The 22,169-nt window shown below is 33.6% G+C and overlaps 1 protein-coding gene across 3 annotated transcripts; it reads left to right on the forward strand.

The window, feature by feature from the left end:
* Positions 1-13: 13 nt before the first annotated feature.
* On the forward strand, positions 14-22,101 carry DCTN1-p150 (Dynactin 1, p150 subunit). Of its 3 annotated transcripts, XM_015983216.2 has the most exons (12): positions 14-353; positions 405-523; positions 579-605; positions 675-728; positions 4,005-4,200; positions 4,250-4,766; positions 4,807-5,063; positions 8,913-9,944; positions 12,208-12,448; positions 12,498-12,700; positions 14,740-15,630; positions 21,920-22,101. In XM_015983216.2, exons 1-12 carry the CDS (start codon positions 180-182, stop codon positions 22,061-22,063), a joined length of 3,855 nt encoding a protein of 1,284 aa, XP_015838702.2. In that variant the 5' UTR covers positions 14-179; the 3' UTR covers positions 22,064-22,101. The 3 variants fall into 3 exon arrangements, with proteins under 3 accessions (XP_015838702.2, XP_064211147.1, XP_064211148.1); XM_064355077.1 differs by lacking the exon at positions 675-728; XM_064355078.1 differs by lacking the exons at positions 579-605; positions 675-728 and having other exon boundaries at positions 15-353.
* Positions 22,102-22,169: the final 68 nt, after the last annotated feature.

A 22,169-nucleotide genomic window follows, 5' to 3' on the forward strand; every position in this document is an offset into this window, starting at 1 on the left:
CTGGGTCCGGCCCTGCCCTGTCATTTTGACAGCTGTCGACTGTCAAAAGAGTGCCAAGTTCCTGGTTGTCTTGTATTTTCCTCGCTTTATTTAATAATTTTACTGGCATAAAATAACATAAACCCTTTATTGGAATAGTAAATAATGTAATTTAGCTAAATCGGGTCAGTTTGTGCAAAATGTCGGAGCAACTGAAAGTCGGTCAGAAAGTCAAAGTGACCGGTAAAGACGTCCAGGGGGTTATTGCGTTCATCGGCCCCACGAGCTTTGCGGCCGACACATGGATCGGTCTCAAGCTGGACGAGCCCAAGGGTAAGAACAACGGGAGTGTTCAGGGGGTTGAATACTTCAAGGTGAGTCAAGTAGGGGCCCCAAAATGGTGAATAACGGTTGATTTTGAGCAGTGCGAGGACAAGCACGGGCTGTTTGTGAAGCCGTCGCAGGTGATCCCCCTCGACGAGCATGGCAAGCCGCTCCGGGACGCCGGAGAGGAGACCCCCAAGGCTCGGGCCAGGCCTAGCAGGTTCGCTCATTTCCCAATTGTTTAACGTTAATTACATGACATTTTGGTATTATAGCGTCGGTACAAAACCCAAACCTACAACGTAAGTTGCAACAATACCTTTAAAACCTCTTAATTATATTAAAAAAATTATTTATTGCTGCTTGGATAGAGTGCGTCGTAAGTCGTCGCCTCAAAAACGACCGCCTTCTCTATCTGCCTCAAGGTATTTAGGGCGATTTTTTGTGTGTGGTTTTATGTTGCAACTAATTTTAAATGCCGCCGTTTGCCGTACGTACATTTGTGCCGATGAATAGTATTCTGGTTGTCCTCAAATAAACAAAAGGCCGTGTGGCAACTAATTCAAAATAAAACTCTTCATAGCATCTAAAACAATAATTTAGATGTAGAAGCCTTTAACAACTACTTTGCAGATGTGTCAGAAACTCTCGAAACACTTTACCTTCTAATGACATGAGCCCGTTGAACTATATCGACATTGGGCACTAGTCAGAGTGGAGATCCATACGGTATTAGTTTAAAAATTATTAAAAAAGGCTAATTAATCTTGTTCTATATTCCGCTAACTAAATTGCTTAACTTTTGTATCAAGAACAATAAATTTCCTAACTCTTTGAAAATTTCTCATGTGGTGCCAATCTACATATAAATAAATGACCCAAATAATTATTATAGATCAGTTCCGATAACACCCACTATTATAAAAATTTTTGAAAAAATATAAAAACGAGTTATCTTGAGATAAATTATTTGTATTCAGAAGCTCAGTGTGGTTATAGAAGCAAGAAGAACACAATTATGGCATTGAATAAATTGTCAGAAATCATTTCAGATGCATTTGAAAATAAGGGTAACACACAGTATGAAAAACTAGCACACTACAATTGTGATGACGGCAGTAGGTCATTGATAGTACAATTATTTTTGTCAAACCGTCTCATTTTTACTGATAATAATAACAAAAAATATGGTTCAAAATGGTCGAGTACGGGGTGCCTCAGGGCTCTGCACTTGGGCCAGTTCTTTTTGAATCTATAATAACACACAAGTTATAAAATTTTCATATTAGGTTTGATAAAAGAATGACATGGGAAACACACATAATAATTATAGAAAGAAAAATATCGAAAACTCTATAGCCTATTTCAGTTTATAGTAGAATTTTGCAACAGTGTATTTGAATTTTTGAATGAAATAAAGCACAAATTGGGAGTTTTTGTATAAGAAAAGAATTCTGTATTAAACTTAATCCCAGTGACAAATTTTTGGCAGAGAAAATATACCAGAAACTCTTAATTTGTGCTCCATTTCTCTCTAAAAATCCAAATGCGTTTTTGCAAATTCTTCTATAAACTAAAATGGGATATATTTTTAATATGCAGACTAATTGCCGTTTAAAAAAAAAGTACTCTTAAAATTTAATTCGTTGTTAAAAAAATGGACGAATCAAATTGCTTCAATTTGATCACATGATCAGTTAATCATGCATTTAATTGCGGATTAAATTAATAAACTGGTCTTAAATAGTCCCTATAGTACGCCTAAACGACACGGTATATCATGATTTCTTAAAGTTGTTGTTTATGGTCTCTTTCATGAATGTTCTCAAATATCCAGCTATTGTCAGAAAATTAAGAATTGAGTGGTCTAACGATTTTAGAAAATGAAAAACTCGTGCCCCTATCGCAAAAAATGCTGCGATAATTTTTTAAACATTATTCCAGCGTTTTTTGGGAAAGGGACAGGAGTTTATCAGTTTCTACATTTGTTAGACCGCTCAACTCTCAATTTTCGAACTGTAGTTATGATTTCTTAAGATCAAAAACTAGAATTCAGAAAACTATTTTGCTATAAAATTTTACAATATCTTGGTTAGAACAAAAATTTTTCGAAATAGTTATTTACAAAACGAACGAGCGGAAGCGAGTGAGTGCTTTTAATAGTTGAGTTTATTAATCGCTCATTAACAAACAAGTTTTTCGTTGACTGTAAACTCTTTTTTTTGACAAAATTATAAGCCAATTACAATTGTATGATTAATAATATTATAAATAACCAAAAATAATTATGGATAATTGAAATGTATGATGTTGGTCGTTATTGTTTTTTTATTTGTATGAGTGTAACTTGTTTATAATAAAATATCTTCAAAACGTCAAAATCACAGTCAAAAAATTAATGACGTCCATTAATACATCCTTTTTTAAATAAAATAATTCATTAATATCGAAATTAATAAACGTTCAACGAAAAAATATGTTAAAAACCTATTAACCATCAATTGCTTTCTTAGTTTTGAAGAATATTTCAATTTCTTAGAATTGATTAATACCATTAATATTGTATTTATTTCTTATTGATGAATGTAAAATTTCATTGTAAAATTGTCAACATTAAATTATTCAAAGTATACACTTTCAATTGATTATTTTTTGACGATTATAAAAAAAAAACTTTTAGTTTTATTTGGTTTACTTAACGTATACGAGTATTTTTTGGGAAAAAGTTAAATGCTAGATGAAAATAATAACTGTTAGGTAAAAATTATAAACACTATATGAAAAATAGTAAGTTTGTACAACTAAAGATGATTTATAGTATTTGAGAAAAAAAATCATCCAGGCAAATCCCTTTGATTATTATTTATTATAAGAGGGTCTACTACTTTTTTTAATTCCTCCTAATAAATACGCCATTTATGCATTCTTTCTTATAAAAAATAAACTTTAGTTTTTTTAGAGAGATAGTTTTTAATTGGATGTTTTCTTCAAAAATTGTTTTTAGTTTATGTCTTGTATAACAGATATCTTCTAGTTTGGCGAGTGTGTGTTAAATACCTAGGGAGGTAGAGCGTTTTTTAAGGAATACTATTATTATTTCTTAGCCAATCTTAATTAAGATACATTATTTATTAGTATTTCGATTATTTTACTTAACATTTACAATATTTTACTTAGAAAATGACTATTATTTACCTAGCAGTTTATTAAGTATTAAGTATTAAGTCTGTTGTTTTTTTTTGGGAATGAGAGTTTTCTTAATACAGATCTGTGGAGCAAAACCAACAGTTTCTAACAAAACGGTTATAACAAGTATGAGGAGTTTAACCAAGTATTCGAAAAAAAGGTCAAAAACTAGTCTACAGATTACCACACAAAGAATAAATTGAAACAATATTTTCCACAAGTTTTCTCAAACCTGTTGTCATTATAAATTTCCATTGAAACCCTTTGAGTCTCGCCAACACTTTTTAAAATTAATTTTGAAACAATTAAACAATAGTCGAGTAAATTTGTAGATTTATCTAGGTTTATGGTACGGTTGACAACTTCTGTTAAAATACCATAGAATTTCAGGACTTACTGACTTTGAACGCTTGTTTGTGTATACAATTCCTCCACACAAATGTGCGGACAGCTAACCACAACTTTTTGAGTTTTTTGAATCGTGTTATTGTGTTATTTGTGTGTTTTCTCGTCAGTTCTCGCTTGTCACTGGCCAGTAGCCGGCAGTCTTTGGCCGATAGCCGCCAGTCACTGTCCGGCAGCCGCCAATCGCTTGCAGGAAGTCGCCAATCCCTTATGGGGAGTCGCAGTCACTTGGCCTCACCGATTGTTGAAAAGTCAGATGCGGGGGATCACCCGAGCCAAATCCCCAAACGGGCCTCGTTTATTGAGGTATTTGGGCCCCAATTTCGATTTTTTTTCTTCAATTAAATGCTTCTAGACCGGCTTTGTGGAAACCCTCAATCCACAATTCACACCAGGCCAAGTGATCACGACCACACCGACTCCAATTACCTCCGTTGACGAGAAGATTAACGTAATCCAGCTGCAACAAGAGATCGAAAATCGCAACCAACAAATACGCGATCTGGGCGAGAAGTTGGAAACTTTGAAAATTAAGCGCCAGGAGGACAAGGAGAAGTTGAAGGAGTTGGATAAATTGAAAATCCAGTTGGAGCAATTGGTTGAATTCAAGACGAAAATTATGGAAGTGCAGGCGAGTTTGCAGAGGGAGGTGCAAAGGGCCAAGCAGGAGGCGAAAGAAGCGGTCGAGGCCAAGGAGGCGCACGCTGAGGAAGTGGCCGACTTGGCCGAAGCCGTCGAAATGGCCACCCTTGACAAGGAAATGGCGGAGGAAAAGGCAGAAACCTTGCAGCTGGAATTGGAAGTGTGCAAAGAGAAGTTGGAAGAGGTGACGCTCGACCTGAAAATTCTCAAAACGGAGATGCAAGAACGTGGTAGGTTTTTAAAACAGTGGATCTACTAATTTTTAAATAGCTGGTGGAACTTCAGCAAGTGGGGAAGAAGCCGTTTCCACCTACGAAGTGAAACAACTCCAGCAGCAAAATGCCCGACTTCGGGAAACTCTAGTCAGGTTGAGGGATCTCTCAGCTCACGACAAACACGAATATCAGAAACTTCTAAAAGACATCGACCAGAAGAAATCCGAAATTGTCGAGTTGGGGAAAACGAAGGAAAAGTTGAGTGCCAGGGTTGAAGAAATGGAGCAACAAGTTGCCGATCTTCAAGAACAGGTATAGTAGTTGTGGTTTTTGTGTTTTTTAACTAATTGTGGGTTTGCTGGCCGGCGATAGCAGGTAAAAATATATTCTCGATCACTTATGGCACAACTTTTACACAACAAAAATACAGTGGCGGCTCATAGGTTTAAAAGTATTTTTCTGTTTCTAGGGTTTGATCTCTTAGTCTGAACAACTTAGAGGACTCAAACTCAGATATTGAGAGTAGGTTATGAGCTCACAAAAAACCGTTTTATTATTTTTTTATGGCTACAATATTTTATTTTTAGAGGAATAATTAGATGTATTTTCCTTTTAAAATCCAGGAACATGAGCACAAAAGCGATAAATGGGCCAAAAATTACGTCGAAAATTACTTTTTCGAGCTAAACATTTCTACAACCGCCAAAAAATATTTTACAAACTCGTTTTATGACTACGAATGAAAAAACAATACTTGGAAAATGTTTCTAAAAACGTTGAAATTTTTTTACACTTAGTCAAAGATAATTTATGAGACTCAAAAATTACATTACTTTTGTATTAAATAAGTCAAATTTATTCATATTTATTCCAAGATTTCTTTATTTATCTTGTTTATAAGTGAGTAATAATTAATAAATATAAAATAAATAGCAACTTAATTAATTAGCTTTAATTAAATTTTAATTAAGTTTTCTATAAACCGATCCTGTTAATTATGTTAATTGTGCTGTTAAAAGTTAACTACGCGAATAGACGAATCAAGTGGGTTCAATTCGTCACGTGATCAGTTAATCACGCATTTAATTGCAGATTAAATTAATGAAGCTTCTAGATTCAAAGGGTTTGCATTATTTATTACTTTACTATTTTTGACTTATTATGAAATTCTCCCCAATGCAGTTTTTCTCTCTTCTGTTCAGATAAACCGAACAGTTACCAGAAAAGAAAAATGAAATCGCTATTGCCTTTTTCGAGAATGTTAACACGCTTTTCAATCAAAAACTTTTGCCTTTTTCTACGGATACAAGAGTATTTACCTTGTTTTTGTGTAAGAAAGTAATTTATTTTTGCCAAATTGCTACAAAAATGTCCAAATTAATAATTAATAATGTTCTTTGTGTCTGTTTTGATTAAATAAAGCAAAGATTATAAACCCGACACATCAAACCTTTATTTAAAACACTACGCGTCTCAACCACAAAGTGGTCATCCTCAGCTGAGAATATAAACTAAACTGTTTTGATTGATTTTTAGTTTGCTTTATGAGCTGAAAATTGTTTTTTTTGCTAAGTTTTGATAATTACGTCGAACACATTATGTTACTCACAGCTAAAAACTGACTTATTCTGAGCAATATTCCTCTAATTGGGCGAAAAATGTTCAATGAAGGTTGAAAATAATATTATTTTTAATTCTGTTGGGTTAGAATTACCTTGTTGATTTTTTTGCTATTTTTGCCTTTACAAATGCTTAATTTTAAATTTTTCAAAAATTTACACATTTTTTTTTATGATGAAGGCAATTCAAATCAAAAAACTAACTTTGGATTCGAATACAACAGAAAATTTTACATAAGAATAAGTGGTCAGTAAGCGACCATTTGATAATTTCAAGTTTGAACTGTCCCTGCAGCTGTGCGAATGCACTAATTTGAAACTTAATTTTTAAGAAAAATAATAAACAAAATCGCTTTTTTTACAATTGAATGTTGTTCCTAGGTTAACTTACTACCTCGCAGACCAGTTCTTACCTTGATTTAAATATTTGTAACCAAGTTATAACGTGGTAAATAGTGTAATAATTTTAATTCTTTTATGGATAACCTTTTATGGATAAGTTCAAATGGCATGAAAAAAATATTACAATATTACAAGTAAGACGTATAAAAACATATCAAAAAACATAGTGCCATTTTTTAATAAAAAAAAAATAAAACAACTTAAAATTGTGTTTTTTTATTTTATTTTTTAAATGACACTAACAATTTTTTTCAAATTTATGTATATTGTTGATGAGGTCCTCAGAAAGTTACCATATTTTTTTTCATACAATTTGAATTAATTTTTTTAATAGAACAATAAATTGAATCGATTTTTTAACCCGTTTAAACTCTGTTATAAATAATTAAAATGAGATATGAACTGATCTGTGTGGTAATGACTGAATTTAGGAACAACATACTGTTGTAAAGAAAGCATTTGTTTATTACTTTTCTTAAGAATCCAATTTAATATTTTGCGTTTACGCGTTTGCTTGAACAACTCCTCTTCGGGCGTTCTGAGTATAGTTTAACCAAAAACAATTTTATTCTCGAGAGTCCACTACAGAGCCAAAACTAGTTTATTTTCTCTTTAACACACCATGTTGATGGGAAATTATGTTCAAAGAACACCAGTTTTTTCAGTTTTCAGGTTTTTTTCTGAATTAAATAAAGCACTGACAGCATTTTAAAACAACTTTCTCCTCTACTTCCCGATTAGAAGAATGTATCCTGTCAATAAGTTTCAAAAATGTTATTTAAAACGGTTGAAAAACAACGAGGAAAATCGCTAAAATTCGACACTTTTTAGCGTTGGTATTCTGCCGTGCTAAGCAAGAACGTCGTAACTGATTTTATATGAATCTTGAGTTATGTCTTGTTTTCTACATTTTCAGAGTGCACTGTTATTTTAAATGCTAGTAACATGGAATATTGAAGTCAACCTAACAATTTATTTGTAAAAAGGAAATATGTATGCAATTGTATCCATTATTTTGCCAAATCGCTGTTATTTCACATACGACGTTTAATTTTTTTATTTATTTTTTTAATTAAGTAAAAGTAACTAAGTAAAAAAGTCGTAACTACAAAAATATTTATTAACGGCTTTAAACAAATGAAGTAATACGTAACAACAGGAAATTTATAAAAAAATGTACCCAAGAAATTACACCTAGCGTACGATACTTTTGAAATAAAAGCAAATTTTGCCAAAAAATCAATCGGTTTTCTGGTAGAATATTTTAAAATTTTTTTAAGAGTTCCTGTTTTCTTTCTGTATCTATGTCATTTGTTGTGTGTTTTTGAGTGGGTTTTTTGAATATGATGTTATTGATGTTAGGAAATTTAACTCTATAAAGTCACTATCAAAACTGCATCTATATTTCATGTTTTTTTTTCCTCGTTCAAACGTAACGTTAACCATGTCGCTTAGATAAGGTCGATTAATAATTTTGATCAATTTGTACTGTGAACTGTAGTCTTGCCATTTGAAAAAGTTTTCAATTTTCATTTGTTTAATTTTAGTTCTTGTACCCGTCCTTTCAACCGAATTAACAAAGTCGTCAGTCATACACTTTTTTTTGTTTTTTTAATTGTAATTCGACTTGGTAATCAACCAAACTTGGTGGTACCTAATGTTTTTGATTAATTTTAGAAAATATACAATTTTTGATTCATTAATGAGTGGGTTTCATATACATTTTATAGTTACGACTTTCTTGCTAAGTAATATTGCACAAAACTCCACATACGTTAATTTTATTTACGTATTTCGTCTTATTAATTTCTGGATAATATCTATTGAAGTTATTTAGAATCAAAGTTATTGCACTATTGATCTCAGATTTTGTGTTATCTCAAATTTGACAAAAATGTCAGTTACGACGTTCTTGCTTAGCACGGCAGAATAAGGTGAAAATTTTCCAATGGGGAGTCACAAATAAGCTTGTGCATTTTTTAATTAAATTCGTACATCTTATTTGTTTAATGTTTATTTTATTAATATTAGTTTTGTTAGGGACACCTACAGATTTTCGCCGCCACTGTAAAAACCCAAATTCCAAAATCACAGCAAAACACAACCGCTTGATAGTTAATTCATTTCCCTTCATCACTAGGTCGATGCGGCGATGGGCGCCGAAGAAATGGTCGTAATCCTCGGCGAGCAGAAGCTCACCCTGGAGGAGAAAGTGGCCCAACTCCTCGAAGAAGTCGCCGAACTGGAAGCCCTCCAAGACATGAACGACCAACTGGTCGAAAGCAACGCCGAGCTGGAAGCCGAACTGCGCGAAGACCTCGACATGGCCCGAATGGCCGCCAAACAGGCGATGCGCGACCGCGACGCCGCCTTGGAAACAATAGCCGACCGCGAAGCCACTCTCAACAAATTCCGCGAACTCGTCCAAAAACTCCAAGAGCAGTCGCTGCAGCTGCAAAGTCGGCTCGAAACCGAGTCGAGCAAACCCGTCTCAGCTCTGCCCGAAATCGTCGACTTCACGAAAATGTTCAACGAGACGAAGGCCCACACCAAAGCTATCGACTTGGAGCTGAGACGCGTTGAAATCCAACAGCTGCAAAGCCACATCAAGTTCTTGACCTCTTACATGCCGGATTCGTTCATGAACCGCGGCGGGGATTACGACGCTGTGCTGGTGCTGCTGCTGGTCTTGCGGATGATTCAGAAGACGGAGATTCTGATCGGGCAGATCAAGGACAAGTTTCCGGGGGTTGATAAGATTGATAGGGCGGCGATTTTGAAAGGGCATGCTGTGGAGCAGTTCTCGTTCAGGTGCAGGGCTTCGTTCTATATTTATGCCCTACAGTCGATTTTGCACCAGTATTACTATGCGTTAAATACGTGTAAAACAGAGGCACTTCTCAAAGTCGGAGCTACGTATCCTGAGATGGCTTCCTACGAGAAAATCATTGATGGGTTCATTGAATTGGTGAAACGCGATCAACTGGACGAGAATGTACCGACTGAAGCACTCGAAAAATGTGTTGGATATTTCAATACACTGTTTCCTGTGCTTCTAGGACCGGAAAATCGCCTCAATCACACGCAATTGTTGGTCGACAATGTTAAAAGTTTAACGTCGGCGTGTGACGGCTTTAATAACGATTCTATCGTCATCAGAAACTTGATTGAGGTATGTTCTACTTTAGCTGGACTTACGGCCGTGGGCCCGTTAATTCAGCAATTCCAAAAAACATCCCAGTAATTCCAATTTAATTTCCGTAATTCCAAATTGCATTTAGCGAAATTTAGGCAATAATGTTCAAATTAGATGGAAACTACGGATATGTAAAGGTTAGGACATGAAACGACGTATAAATAAAACATTCCTGTCTTCGACAGTTCCGTTAATGTCGGCAGAGAGCGCAGTTGTTCCATTACCTTCTAAATTTTCAGAGCAATGACTTTGAAAAAATGTTAGTATTTGTATAACGGTAACATATAGCAAAAAAAATACAGACAGATAAAGGATTAAATTTTTAATTGTAAGACATAAACATAATGGAAAAAAGCATTTACCAATTTGAGCTCTGTTCCATATTTTTTAAAACCCTGCGAATACGGTTACAGATACAAGAAAAATGTTAGGAAGAAACAAAACAATTCCAATTCATGTAACTTTAATAATCCGTTCCAAGTAATTCCAGTTTAATTTTCGTAATTCCAAAATAATTCCAATAGCTTACGTAATTCAACGTAATTCCCATTCCAAGTATTTTCGGATAATTCCAACAAGAATTCCAGTAAGTGCAGAAAAATTCTATGATTCATAAATAATTCCCCAAAAAAATCACTGATGTTTCGGTAGGTTCATTAGTTCATAGTAATTCCAGATTAATTCCATGTTAGTTCTTGTAATTAATAATAATAATATGGTCTTTATTTCATAAGTATTCCAACTTAATTCTCGCTAATCAACTTAATTTTCGTATTTCTAAAATAATTTCTGTAATTCCACATTAATCCCGATAGTTCTAAGAGCTCCAACGTAATTTCCATTCCAAGTAATTTCGGATAATTCCAAAAAGAATTCGATTCATTCACACAACATATTTCACGGAAATTTCAATAATTTATAGTAATTCCAAAATAATTCCTGTTTCCAATTTAATTTCCGTAATTCCAACTTAATTTTGAGAAATTACGCCAAAAATATTCAAATTATATGGAAAATAACATTTATTTTGTTTGTGAGTGATTTTTGGTTGTTTGGTGATTTTTGGTTTTGGCGAAATTTTTTTAATGAATATCGAAAACCACGTTACTTTGATCTATTGCGCTAGATTTCCCTCGTCTTATAAGGGAAAAATCATTACTTTTGCGGAATTATACCAAAAATGCCAAACAATTACGTAATTTAATTATTATTTTTGCTTTTTCGAAATGCCTATGAACATTTCTCAGTAATATACTCACCCGAAAATTTGCTCAAACTTGCGTTTCTTTTGCCTTTTTGAGTGCTTTAAAACAATTTTCTGCCAAAAATTTTGCGTAATTGCAGTTGAATTGACCAAAGAACTATGTTCGATTGTTCTCATATATAGACAAGTTTTATGTTTTATGTAACTCGTGTCGGCTACAAAGAGCCTTTTTAAATAATGAGGTAGTACAATAAATATAAAATAAAATAGAAAGTAGAAAAATTGGTCATTGTTATGTTATGGTTATGACTGTTACCGCCTTAATGAAATAAACAATATTATTAATTACCGCGTGGGCATTTCCTTAAAAAAATCACTTATGAATCGTTGATTCTGAGTTTTTGTTAGTTATGTTCGTTGCTAATTACTTAATAATGATTAAAAACATAACTAATAAAAACTGGGGAGAAAAACAAGATACACAAAAAGAATATTGTTGACAACTTGACAAATGCCCTGCCGAAAAAAGTGTCATTCGACACGACGATATTATGAGCAATCACCAATCAAATTTTAGCCTAAGTAAGTCAGTAGTAACGCGGTCAAAGTAAGCTTCGAAATTTTACTGTTCCTCTCTTCCAACTTAATTCCTGTAATTCCAAATTAATTCCTCTAAGAATTTCAACGTAATAATTTAGAAAAATTCTTGTGATACCAAAAAAATTTCACAGAATTTCCAGTATTGCAGTAATCTACATATAGTATTTGCAGATGGATTCCGAATTAGTTCCCGTAATTCAAGCATAATTTTGGTTTTAAGAACTTTAAAGTAATTTTCCTTCTAAGTACTCTTGGATATTTTCAAAAAGAATTTCAGAAAAATTTTAGTAGTTTAGAAATGAATTTCAGAAATTCGAAAGATAATTTTGATAATTTATTCCAAAAATTTGAACAAGGAATTCCAGAGTTAATTGCTCCTCGTATGCATGTTTTTTCATCCCTTGTTTATGGCTTTAGTTTATTGTAACTTTTCAGACTGCCAATGTTGGTGACATCGGATTGTTAGCCCAACACGTCATAACAACATCTGAACAGTTGCAACAACAACTAAAACTGATAAAACGCCGCCTTCCGCCCGACTCGAACGTTGCCAACATCGGTTTGAACAAGGAAGTTTTTGAGAACTTGTACCAGTGTTACCAACATTGCGGTCGCATCATAAAAACATTGCAAGACATCGTCAAGAACTCAGTCCAGTTGATGACATCGAGCGGAGGTTTGGGTGCATTTTTGCCGCCTTCCCACCTCTAAATCGGCTGTTTCAGAACTGGAAAAAGGACTCCCACAGGACAAAATCAAAGAAATCGCCTTGAATGCCAGCGATAAGATCTACGAACAGGACGACTTAGGTCCAGTGCAAAGTATTAAAAATTCGCTGAGCTTCATAGTCACTCAGACGACGCAAATTGCGCAGTTTTTGCAAGATAACGAGTACGAAATTGCGACGGCTAATAAAAACGAGGAGAAGGTGAGTGATCAACAGTGTGAGGAAATTTTATGGGATGGCCATGAGGCCACAATCGATCAGTTGACTCGTCGTAGCGCTCTCGCGATGTTCATATTTATCGATGAAATGGTCCGTTACAGCGCGTGCATTGGCGTAGTTCACTTGGGGTTTATACAATTAATGTTACCGGTCGCTTACAAAAATCTAATTAAAACATAAATATTATTGTTTTATTATAATTACGGAGTACCCAAGAAAAATTGTGGCAATAAAATAGTCGCTAATTTATTAAGACTGCGATATATTTGTTGAGATTATTTTCTGAACCAATTTTAAAATAATCGCTAATATCAGCTTCTGCTTGGTTAGTTCAAACCCTGACAAGGCACCTAATTTGACATAATCGTTAAAAAATAACTTCATCATTTCCTCAATCTTACATGGACACCAATGAAGATGTTTAATACAAGGGAGCGTAAGTCACTATTACATTTTGAAAATGTTGCGTTTTAATTCAGTGGAAATTAAAATTAAAAACTCAATAAAAATATTTTAATCATTTTCTCTGAGAAATACGTTTGAATAACTGTGATTCTTTCTAAATTCTCGAAAACTGATTCCGTTTTGCGGTTAAAATATCTTTGAATTTCGAAAAAGATCTTTCTACATCACAGCTGGTTACAGGAGTAAATAAAAAGTTTGGTGCTAATGCAAAATATGTCGAAGGTGGTACATTATTCGCTATTTGTTTTAAAACTAGAAAATCGGAATTTCTAGTAACTGCGTCAATTTTTGCATTTAATTTATTTTGTAATGACCATTCTACAGAATTTAACTCTATCAACGTAGACTCAAATTTCTCAACTGTAATGGATAATTTAAAATTTTACGTTTCTAGAAATTTCATCGTAGTTGGGATATTTGAAAAATTGTTTTCAATAAAATTAAGTTGAGAAACTAAATTTGTGGTTAAAACTAAAGTTTTACATTATGTAACTACAATTGTTGATTCGTCAGAAACGTTACGATTTGTATATTTTTTTAAAAAGGACTTTAAAGAAGGATTATTTAGTTATCTACAAAATGTGTTCGGGGTGAAATCGCAGCGTATTTCCCTTTGAAACGTGGTGTGGTTGAAAACATTTCAAGGGCTAAAAATGGTAAATAATTAAAAAAATATTAATGTCACACCAAAGAATACTTTGAAATGAATTTCAATTTCGTAATTTAGTTCTACTGGGTCACTTTTATGCTTTTTAAATAAGTACATGAGATAAAAATGTTCTTTTGACTTTTTAGATATTATTAAAATTAACAGAGAGTTAGGGCGGTTAAAAGTAAAGGTATAATATTAATAGATAAGTGACATTAATTATTTTTTAATTATTTACGAATTACGATTTTTAGCTCTCGAAATGTTATCAAAGGCGATGAACACGCTTCAGAGGGAAATACGGTTCGGTTTCACCTCAGGCGCATTTTGCAGTAATTTTAAATTGCAATAACTTGGTGAGTCTTACAGATAACGAAATGATTCTTGCACCAAAAATTTATTTCAAGTATTAGCTTTATTTCGTCTGGATTATGTGGGAGTCTATCTTTTAAATTAAAAAACTTTCTCGCATCTAGAAAATTTCACTACACAATTATGCAACGTTGCAAGAAAATGTATTTTTTTTTGGTTTCCCTTTATCAAAACTCAACCTTGTTAAACTAGGTATAAATCTACATTTATTGAAAATTTGTTTGCAAAAAAACCGGAGTTTCTAGCTTTATCCAGAAGGAAGATATGAGTATGTAAACGCAAAATGTGTCCAATTTTAGGTGTTTGCAAATTTTTAGCTAAAACGTCTTTTCAGGCCCTTCGCGAGGGTTGAAACAAAAAATTCTTCTTTATACTCTTTCCTAACTTATATCAACAATGCAAGCTGTTCCACAACATTTCGATTTAAAGGTTTATCTGACTGCAAGCGCGCGCCCATGCACTAACCTTCGCCCATAAGATTTCCTCACACTGGTGATCATGTGTGTAAATAATTGATCAACTTGGTTTTTTATAGCCCATACCTCCGATCCAAATTCGGGCCGATGCTGTGAAAAAAGAGCTCGAACAAACGAAAACTTTGACGAGCAAATTGGAGAACAAAGAGTCCGATATTAAAGAGTTGCGTAAAGCACTCAAAGAGAAACAAGAGCAATTATCCGAAATGACCATACGGAAGGAATTAGCTGAGAAAAAGTTGGGTAACGTCAATAAAGATTACGAGTTGACGATTGAAAAGCTGCAAAGGAAGCTGGAAGAGGCGCACAATAACTACAAAAAGAAGGAGAAGGAGTTCGAGGAGACTTTAGACCATCTCCAGACCGATATCGATTCGCTCGAGAATGAAAAAGGCGAAATGAAGGAGAAGTTAAAACTGCTCTCGAAGAAAACACAAATGGAGTTGTCAACTTCAAGAAGCGCGTCCGGTTCCCAATTATCCGCCCAACAATCTCTAGGTCCAAGTCTCCCAGCTGTGGTCAAAGACTCGCCCTTGCTCCTGCAAGAAATTGAGAGTCTCCGGAAGCTGTTTCACCAAGAACGCAACGAGAGAATCAAACTCGAAAATGAGAAAATCAAAAAGGAGTTGGACAGTTTGGCTCCCTTGCCCTCGTTCAAGACCACACCGGACGAAGTTTTGGATAAATTATTCAAAGAGGGGGCGTTACTTAAACAGGAAATTTTGATGAGTTTGGCTAAACCGAAGTTCCCGCAAATTTACAAAGTCAAGCCGGGGAATGGGCCAGCTGCTTGGAAGAAACATTTCGCTGAGGAAAACGACAAGTTGATGGATCTCAACAGGCGAGCGCGCGAGTTCCAGACGAAGGTAGCCAATGAGATTATCAAGCGGAAGATGGGGGGGAGGGTAGAAGCGGATTTCGCAGTTTTTCCCACGATTGAGATGGTTAAGGTGAGTCGGGTGGATGGGGGACTAAAATTAGGAGGTCACACAAACCAAATATTCCTTTTTTTGTTAGTTTTGTGAGTGTCAACAGATGGCGCAGCGAAATCCAATTTAGGCAAACGAAAAATAGAGCATTAACTACTTGATATAAAGGAATAAATTAATGCAAAAAATTGCCAAAAACACTAATGAAAAACAGTTTGCGCTCCGCTTTAGTTTTTCAAAACGCTGCAAATATGGGAAAAAGTGAAAGTGAAAAGGAAAAAATTAAAAAACTTCAATTTTTATATCAGGCGTTCAAAAATGCTCTCATCAACTCAAGACAATTGATAACATATGGGGATAAATACAAAATAAATAAATTAAAAAAAGTTTTTAAAAACTGTTTGTAAAAACGAATTTAAAAATGACATTGTTGTTTGTAAGATTATTCTTGAAACAGTTGTCGCGACTGCAAAAGGTGAGTAAAATGCTGTCAGGGCCAGATACTGAAATAAATCAATAGGATGTTCCGTCTAAACCCCACTTTAGAAGTATTGAAATTTCTAATAAAGATATTTATTTGAAAGTTGGCCGGTTATACCGGAAGTTGCTATTAACTTTATTATTTTAAAAGGAGCTATGTTTTTCACTGCCTTTTTGGATTAGTTGAGGTATATTAAGGAAGTTTTTATCAGCTTTTCCTATACCCAAGTTTAACCCTTTTCAAGATATTTAAGATTTTTTGAAAATTTTTGGAGTTGCATCTGCCAATTAAGAAATCGGTAACTCGCTTAGCTTTAGAGATTTCGCAATAATATTTGGAGAATTAAAAGAGAAAGCCTATATCTGATATCCAGTGTGTTTAAAATTGGATAAGAAGTTAATAAACCCAAAAATTGTAAGGTTAAGTTTGGATAACTTCAAGTACCCATAACTTAATTTATGTCCCAATGTTAATTTTACTAAATGGAGGAGATTTTTTTCTGCATCGATCTGTATGCATTCCCTACATCTATCTCTGAGAATTTTCAAGTTATTTGTTTTTTTTTTTCACAAAAAAATTGCTGACTGACCACAGCTATATTTGCATAGTTTGCCATAAAAACATTTCTGATAAATAAGGGCCGGTTTATAGAAAGTTCAATTAAAGTTAATTGCGCTGTTAAAAGTTAACAACGCAAATAGACCAATCAAATTGTTTCAGTTTTGTCATGTGATCAGTTAATCAGTTAATTGCGGATTAAATTAATGATACTAAATTAATGATCGGTCCTAAGAATTTTTTTTACTCTATTCATGCTTTATAATTAAGAACAAGATGAATTTCCACAGATATTTAATTTCTAACCATGTGAATCATTATTAGAATCATCACGACTACCTAGAGAGCATGTTACACCAGCGAAAAAAAAATGTCCCATTTTTTTTGTCCACAACTGTATGTACCATTTACATTAGGGTAATTATGGCAGAACAGGTTTATCTGTGTATTGTCTTGCCCTATTTTCATTCATATTTCGATTTTGGAATAAACCTCATTTTGGGTATTAACCCAAAAACGCGACTCAAGTCAGTCCTTCAAGTGTGTGTAGAGAAAAATTGACAAAAAGTAAATTAATAATTGTGTTATTATTTGTAAGACTAGATATGGATTTACTAAGGACGTTCCATGGTAATTATTATTAATAGTACGTACTTTTATGAGATTTACACATATTTTTTTGTACCCTATTGCCTGTTTGTCTTTCTCAATAGCTGCAATAGTGTGGTACTGTGATGGCAGCCTCGTTGTCTTGCCAGAAGAAAAAGAACGATTTGTGAAAAATAGCGTATGGTAATTAATTTAAAAGAAAAGTTATCCTCCGTTTTAGCTCGCAATCTAAATACAAAAATTGAAGTAAATTATTTCCTCCATCATGTCACTATAAAAAATATGCTTTTTCATGTAGCGAAAACCACACCAAAAATTCGTAAAGTAATACCTTGTTAATCAGTCAATAAAACCAACGTGACTCGGACATTGAAAAATTCGGATTACTTTTGTGCATTTTTAAGTTCTATTTATGTAATCCGTACAAACAAGTAACAATAGAAATTATAATTTTATTTTGGAGAAACAATAATAAATGAATAACAGAAATATAGAATACACTTATTATTGAAAGGTTTGTAACTCCTTTGAAATAATTACAGTGTAGATTAATCCAATTACAGGGACAAAAAATGTTTCAATGAACTAGTTATGTCCTATTGAACAACATCAGGATAGCTCCAAAAAGAGAGGACAGTTAATGATTTTATTATTAAATAATTTTGTAATTGCTCTCTGACCCGATTCAGATGATGTCCAACAAGGAACGAAACTAGTCAAGTGAAACATTATCCTGTCCGAATAATTATTGGATTAATCTACATCATAATAAAATACATAGTTATTTTTACTGGAAATAATGTCTCATTTTTGTCGTTTATTTTTTCATTAATTAAAACAATGCTTGTTGCAACCGCTGGAGTGTTAAAAAGTTTATTTTCTGCCTCCCACTTTAACACCAAATAAGCTAAGACACTGCCGTTTATTTAATGCATATTTCTGATTTTTGTTTTATTGTCGAAGTGATGTGTAAGGTATTAACTTTTAATCAGATGGTAAAGGAGTTTTTAACACTTAAAATTGTTCTTCCAATTTTTTAAGTTCCTGACTATTTTTGAAGTTTTTTTTAATTGGTGTTATGAAAACGAAAATTTGCCTAGAGTTTGACAAAAAAGAAATTACCAACAACTAACACATTTTAAAGAAGCACAATTCTTGGGCTACGAAGGGGTGTTTTTTTATTTAGAGAAATTGCTATTTGTTTGAATAGAAATCCAAGTACCATTGATGCATTGATTAGAGAAGGTTTAGGACAAAGCAGAAGAGGAAGCGACTTAAAAAAAATGAAGTCCAAAATGGTCATCTCCGGACAGCAATAATTGACGTAAAAGAAAAATTTCTGAGCAATGGTTGAGTTCTAAAGTCGTTGTACTTCACTTCTGACTGTTTACCATACAATTAGGTTATTTGGACTGATTCTTGTTGGATTTCCTAGGTTTGGAAAGAATGAACAAAAACACAGCTTAAGTCTGACACACCAAAGTTTTTATTTGGAAAGACAATGTGTTTCAACCACAAAGTGGTCATCCTCAGGTGAGAATATACACTGTATACATTGACCACATTATGGTCGAAACGCGTTGTGTTTCGAAATAAAGGTTTGATGGGTCAGGCTTAGATATGCGTTTTTGTCCATTTCCCCCATACCAAGTAAATCCAACAGGAAACAGTCCAAATGGCTAATTTCGATGGTAAACAGTCCAAAGTAATAAAAAACGACCTTTAAACCCACCCATTGGGCAAAAATTTGTCTTGTAATTGAATTATAGGCATACTCCGAAGACGACCATTTTGGGTTTCATTTGTTTTTTTTAAGGTATGCTTTCTCTTTCGCGCTGTCCTCGGTCTTCTCCAGTCTATGACTGATAACATTGCTTAATGCTATTTCGATTTCTATCCAAATGACTAGCAATGTCTGTAAATGAAAAATCTCTAGTCGTAGTCCAAAAATCATGCCTCTTTCAAAACTGTTTAATTGCTAGTAATTTTGGTTTTATCGTCTCCAGGCCTAATTGCGTTTTTAAAACACTTAAACCTAAACGAATTAAAAAAAAACACAAAAAGATAGACACAAAAGCAAAAAATTGGAAGAAAAGAAATTGGTGGCAAAAGAACTTAAAAGTTAAAAACTCCCTTACCACTTGATTAAAATCGTTCAAATTTTAATCATTTATTACTTGATAATAATCGACCATTCTAATTCTAATTCCTTCTTGGAGTTGCAATGACATTGAGTATACTGGGTGGGCAACCTTATCGCGCACCCAAGAAAATCGCGACTTCTAATGAAATAAAAATACTGAAATTTTACTCACCAGTCTGTACAATGATAAGGACCATTCTCGATTTTTATAAAAAAAAATTGTAAATAAATAAAGTCGTAGCAGTTTTGTGAGTTTTTGGGTACTAAACGGTTAATTTAACTACAAAGTTTTTAGACCAAATGAATCCTTACCTGCTAGCCCATCGAACGCTGGTATCAGAATTATAAATTTTTACTTGGTTGGAGAAATAATCGGTCTCTTTTATTTAGAAGCAAACCAGACACGTGATTTATTAAAAGATGGTATAATTTGCGTGGTTTAGTATAAAATTTAGAATTTGATTTTTTGTTAGTTTGTTGATTTGTTATTATTTTTATCTGCAAGTGAAAAATTACCAAAAAATTAGGGGAGATACCTTTCGAACGTACAGTCAGGCGTGTATAATGCACTATTTTTTATTTAGGGTTGCTAACACAGGTTACTAAGATTAAACGTAAAATGATCGTGTTTTTAATTATTACTATAATAAATTTTATTTTCACTTTTCCATTTGTTTAAGTCTTACATTTCCACAGTTTGCCTGAAGCTGTAAGGTAACAGACCGATGATTTTACGATATGTCAGTCACTTTTCAAGCTCTGCTGGACCATTTTATTTTTGCAGTACGTTTACTATGCTTGTGCTCCACGTCAAGTGTGGAGTTGTAACCTTTTAGCAAGGATCTGATTGCAATTTTTAAATCGTATTTGCAGCGTTTTGAAAAACATGTGGCAAATTTTTATTTTTTCGTGAAAATTTTACAAAAAATTTAGTGCTTCGCCTCCTAGTTTCATTCTTCCGACGAAATACCTGGGACCTTACTAATTGCTGTCAGAGATCTAATATCTTCCCCATTATCCCATTTAATCAATGAGTCCCTTTTAAAAGGTGTTTTTCCTGAAGCTTTAAAAACTTCAAAAGTTGTCCCAATATATAAAAATACAGGTTCCAAAAGTGAAGTCTCATGCTATAGACCAATTGCAGTCCAAAATCAATTTCATAAAATCTTTGAGAGAATATTCTCTGATCGCTTGGTAAGGTTTTTGGAATGTACAAATTTGATCTCTTCTAGTCAGCATGGTTTAAGAAAAGGTAAATCTACAATAACTGCTATAAATGAAACAGTTTCTGCGTTATATGATTCATTAAATAATAAGCAACAAACAGTTGGGCTTTTTTATGATCTGATGAAAGCTTTTGACTCTGTGAATCACGGTATTTTGTTAGAAAAGCTGCACCATTGTGGTGTTCGTGGAATTTCAAATAATTGGATTAAAACTTATTTACATAAAAGAAGACAAGTTGTTGCTCTGAATGATCATATGTCCGAACCAGCGTATGTTGAATTGGGTGTGCCGCAGGGATCGGTTTTGGGTCCCATTCTTTTTTTAATTTTTATTAATGATTTACCACCTTTGTTAGTTACAAATCCAAAATCTAATAAATTAATTATTTATGCAGATGACACAAATGCAATATTAACTAACAAGAATCATGAAGACTTGGTTGAATGTGGAAATTACGTGTCTACAACTATAAATAACTGGTGTTTGAAAAATGGGCTGGTATTAAATCTGAAGAAAACCTATTTGGTTAAATTTTTGCCTAAAAATGTGACGCTTGATTACAGTGTTCTAATTAAACTATGTGGAATGTCAATAAAAAATGTAAATGAAATTAATTTTCTTGGGATAACGTTGGACTCTAAATTAACATGGGAAAGTCATATAAATAAATTGTGTAATAAGTTAAGTGGGATTTGTTTTTTAATAAGAAATTTAAAGCCCACTGTGTCTGGTGACATTCTTAAAATGTTATATTTTGGGCTTGTCCAGTGTGTACTTACTTATGGAATTATTTTTTGGGGGTCCAGCAGCTTTTTGAATAATCTATTTGTCCTATCTTTCGAAAACTTGGTATTATGACCCTCCCATCTTTATATATATTTCACTTACTTTTGTTTATTCGACAACATGTAAGCACTCTTAATAAACGAAGCGATATTCTCGCGTACGATACAAGGACAAGAAACCACATTGAGCTGCCACATTCTAGGTTGGCTATTGGTCAACATGATCCTACATGGAATCAAATTGTACAACTTGGAACAAAAAATTAAGGAATCTAAGTCTTTTAATAAATTTCGCAGTCGCCTGTCATTCTTCCTACAAGACAAAGCTTTCTATAGTATTGAAGAATACCTCAATTATTCCAAATTCCCTACAAATTTGTAGAATTTCATATATTGACGAGTCCGATAAGACGGTGCATGGATGCTCCATGACTGACGACTTGAGGGACAATTACATATTATTATTATTATTATTATTATTGACCAGAATTTAATACTTTTTTCCAGGCATTGAGTGAGAGTAAGCCGGTGAATATCGGCTACGTGAAAATCCCGAAGAGCTACTTGCCGAAGGGGGAGAAGCCTCGGATCGTTGACTTGGAGTTGGACTTTATCAACTTGCAGAAGATCCTGCAGTCGCTATCGTGTTAACTTATTTTCTATAACTGTAATAAATTGAATTAATTGGTTGTGTGGCAATTTCATTGATCGCTCGCTGAAACATTGATTGGGCTCAAGCGTCACCAATTCCGTCTAA

This window comes from Tribolium castaneum, chromosome 2, assembly GCF_031307605.1.
Source record: "Tribolium castaneum strain GA2 chromosome 2, icTriCast1.1, whole genome shotgun sequence".
Lineage (NCBI taxonomy): Eukaryota > Metazoa > Arthropoda > Insecta > Coleoptera > Tenebrionidae > Tribolium > Tribolium castaneum.

Bases quoted from the DNA above. Each gene is read 5' to 3' on its own strand.
- DCTN1-p150 (XM_015983216.2), top strand. From the start codon at position 180: ATGTCGGAGCAACTGAAAGTCGGTCAGAAAGTCAAAGTGACCGGTAAA. The intron at 729-4,004 runs GTATTTAGGGCG...TTTTCTCGTCAG, and splicing joins CCTTCTCTATCTGCCTCAAG to TTCTCGCTTGTCACTGGCCA. The intron at 5,064-8,912 runs GTATAGTAGTTG...CTTCATCACTAG, and splicing joins TTGCCGATCTTCAAGAACAG to GTCGATGCGGCGATGGGCGC.